The sequence below is a fragment of the Gadus morhua genome, chromosome 2, assembly GCF_902167405.1.
Source record: "Gadus morhua chromosome 2, gadMor3.0, whole genome shotgun sequence".
Classification (NCBI taxonomy): Eukaryota; Metazoa; Chordata; class Actinopteri; order Gadiformes; family Gadidae; genus Gadus; species Gadus morhua.
Window position 1 is genome coordinate 5,680,692 of NC_044049.1, and position 3,648 is coordinate 5,684,339.

Genomic DNA, 3,648 nt, shown 5'->3' on the forward strand with positions numbered 1-3,648 from the left:
GTTACTCCCTATGTTTTTTTTTCATGACGACCAATAAAAAACGACAGCGTTACCCCTTATGTTTTTTTTCCATGTTGACCAATAAAAAACGACAGTGTTACCCCTCGTGGTTTTTTTATGACTACCAAAGAAAAACAACAGTGTTACCCCCTATGTTTTATTTGAAAAATATCGACAGTGTTACCCCTTATGTTTATTTCATGACGGCCGATAAAAAACGTCAGAGTTACCCCTCATGTTTTTTCCATGTTGACCAATAAATAGCGACAGGGGTACCCCTGTCGATGTTATTGCGGGGATCCGAACCAGTGCTGTTTAGAGTGTTAACCTCCTAACTTATCAATGCACCATCAAGACACCGAATAATGACAACACAAAGGTTATACTTGACTTTATAATTCGCATGAAATAGAGATAAGAGTCTTCCAACAGAAGACATTAACCAGACTTGGACCCCGGTCTCCAGGGGGTTAGCTCAAAGCTCTCTCCACTTCCCACTGAGTTTTATAAAGTAAATATGTCTGAGGTTATATATGACAGTGCAATAGACTTGATAGAATTACGTTTAAAATTAAAGATATTGTGTTTTCCACAGAAATTGAGCCACATTCTCCAGTGGATTAGGCAGAGTGCACTCCACTGCATCACTGAGGCGATGACAATACCCAATAATCAATCATCAATAAAGGGGATATACATGACATTAAAATGTATCTGTGTATTTCAATTATTTCCCTTATGTTTTTTTTCATGACGACCAATAAAAAACGACAGTGTTACCCCTTATATTTTATTTGACCAAGACAACAGTGTTACCCTTTAAGTTTTTTTTCATGACGACCAATTTGTAAGAAGATACTTTTTTTACTCTAACTCAAGTGGGTTTTCCAATTGGAACATTTACTTTTACTCAAGTAGATTTTGAAGGAAGTAATTGTACTTTTACTTGAGTAGCCTATAGTTTTTCAGTACTCTACCCACCACTGCACCCAACTCAGGACCCGCTCACCATCTCCCTTCTCCATCGAGAATGAAAACATTCGATAATCGACTCCTTTCATTGTATGAGAGAAGGCGACCCCTAACTACAAAAAAGTAAAAATCTAAACCATTGACTACATTTCTGGATATCGCTTACATTGAGTGCCAGAGCGCACACCGCGGGTGGTCACTTGCATGATTTACCTGTCAACAAGGGCCCTGTGCTCCCATTTGACATTGTTATGCTAAACAACTGCTTTGGTAGAGAGGAAATCAAATTAAGGAGCCAGGCCAACCCTTTATGCTCTCTGTCCTTATCATGTCGATCACCCTGATCAGAAACACATTGAGCTTCTCTCCCTCCAATCGAGAGGGCCAGAGTCCCTCTAACCTGGGGGCAGAAGGGCATTTCCTGAGCACTCCATCACGGATGTCGCCTCCTGTCCCCTGGTAATGATGCAGCATCCCGGGAATGGGCGTGTCATTGTGTGCGTGTAATGTTGATCACTGTCGATGCGTGGATGCGTCCTCCAAGTAGGTAAGGATAAGAGCAAATGATAGCAACACAAATTTAAACGGAATGACAATCAGAAAACCAAGATGGTTATTTTAATTAGGATTATATGTTCAACAAATTCTGTGAATACAATTAGAATTTTATGATAGACAGGTTGGCATGAGTTAAAATAAAGCATCCATTTGGTATGATATGTAAAAAATTTGCCAAATTCTTCTAAAAAATGATATGAATACGAATAAAGATATCTTTAAAAAGTGGAGTAAATAATGTAATCATGCAAACCATTTAAAAAATGTAAAATGGTTGGAAACAAATTAAGTGTATGAGTAAAACCAATACCTAAAGTGATACAAGTTTGAATACATTTGAGAAAAAAAGAATAGCTCAGCTGTGTGTGTGTGGGTGTGTCTGTTTGTAACTTGAAAAAGTGTTTTGACTTTATTCGAGATAAGCTCACATATTGATGAGGCTTGTACTCCGCAACTAGCCTCTAGGCATATAAACGGGGGTCTCCACAAACAAACGCCTGACACATAACAATCATATTTCCAATCGATTAATCATTTTAGCAACAATGAAAGAAGAAATACTGCAACTGTTTAACCTTAACATTGTGTTCTAGGTTAAATTTAGAGCTTGTTAGGCTCCGCAATGTCCAAAATGGTTAGCTTTTGTGAGAGCCACCTTGGGCTGGAGCGGGTGGAATTCTAGCCTCAATCAAATTAAAAAAAAGTAAGAAGCAGGTATGAAATTAAAAAAGTATCAATGATATTGAAAGAAAAATATTAAATCTATCTTGATTTCTAAATTTCTAACAAAACAAAAATATATATTTTGAATTGTTCCTGTTTTACACTCATATTCAACTGCTTGCTGCGGGTAAAACCAACCCCATCTCTCATGCATGTTTTCTCTTTCTTTTCTTCCTTTCGCTGTTTATCAAAATAGAATGTCACCATTATCTGAGCTGTTCTAGGAAAGAGATATCCCTGATCGATCACTTCACCGTCAAAATCTCTGACTGCTATTTTCCTGTTTGAAGACCACACTGAACTTCCAAGCCTCTATGTAATGGGAGAGGCAGATCTCTTCTGGAAACAAGTCTTCCACCTCAGGAGAAACATCCAGGTCTTTGCGCTCCATGTAGGACACCACCGTGTCTCTCAGCCTGAAATGACAAGAGGCCGTTATTAAGAAAGCACACCACAGATGTATCCACTGAAGACTCTGAAAGCAATGTCCCATGTCTTACATTTGCTGTAGACACACACACACACACACACACACACACACACACACACACACACACACACACACACACACACAGTAAATGGACACATAGATACATGTGTGTGTATCTAGAAAAGTAATTAATCCCAGAGCGACCAGGAGCCGGTCTGAGTGTCCCGGTTCGCTCACCCCCAGTCCGGTCGGTACTCCTCGGGGGCGTTGGGGTTCTTCAGCTTCAGGAGGAGGAACTCGTGCATCTCCAGCAGGAAGCCGTCGGCGACGGTCTTCACAATGAACCCCGACAGCAGCCTGCGGTCCTCATCGCTCAGAGGCAGCTTGTACTTCTCGGGGAACGCCGCGAACGGATCCTGCACACATGCCGTAGTATATCATATACTTTAAATATACTGTAAATCTATAAAACAAGTTAAGTATCGAACGATAATTGTTTGTGTTCCAGCTCATATTCATATTGCATGCTTATTTTCATTCCAATATCCTTCGATTCGGATTGTTCAGCAGCAGCTGTAAAATATAACTTCCTGCGGGATGAATAATGAATCTGAAGGAAACTATCCACAAGACTTTCTCCAGCCCCCTGGTGTGGTTTGATGTGCGTCAGGGCTGAACAGCCGCCTTACCCCCTTGAGCCGCATCATGTTCTGGGACTTGAGCGAGGTGAGGAGCTGCCACAGGGCCACACAGTGCCTCAACCTGCACACAGCCAGGGCCTGCAGGGACGGAGAGAGAGGGGCACCACTCAGGCTCCATCATGCATCCCAGAGCGAGACGCCTGACCTCACTGTATCTGTACTCACTGGAGCTCAGGCCAGGAATCACAAAGTAGACAGACAACCACCATTACATCCAACCCCCCCTCTGGAGGTGGACCCAGACGATATCATCATAGATATTTC

General features: G+C 41.5%; 1 protein-coding gene across 1 annotated transcript in view; it reads right to left on the reverse strand.

Moving 5' to 3' along the window:
- Positions 1-1,562: 1,562 nt before the first annotated feature.
- Positions 1,563-3,648, reverse strand: part of LOC115559858 (E3 ubiquitin-protein ligase rnf213-alpha-like) — a 41,118-nt gene continuing 39,032 nt past the window's right edge. The window contains 3 exon segments of the mRNA XM_030378996.1: positions 1,563-2,669; positions 2,921-3,099; positions 3,373-3,462. Of these exon segments, the coding sequence (XP_030234856.1) occupies positions 2,510-2,669; positions 2,921-3,099; positions 3,373-3,462 (429 nt within the window). The 3' untranslated portion in view covers positions 1,563-2,509.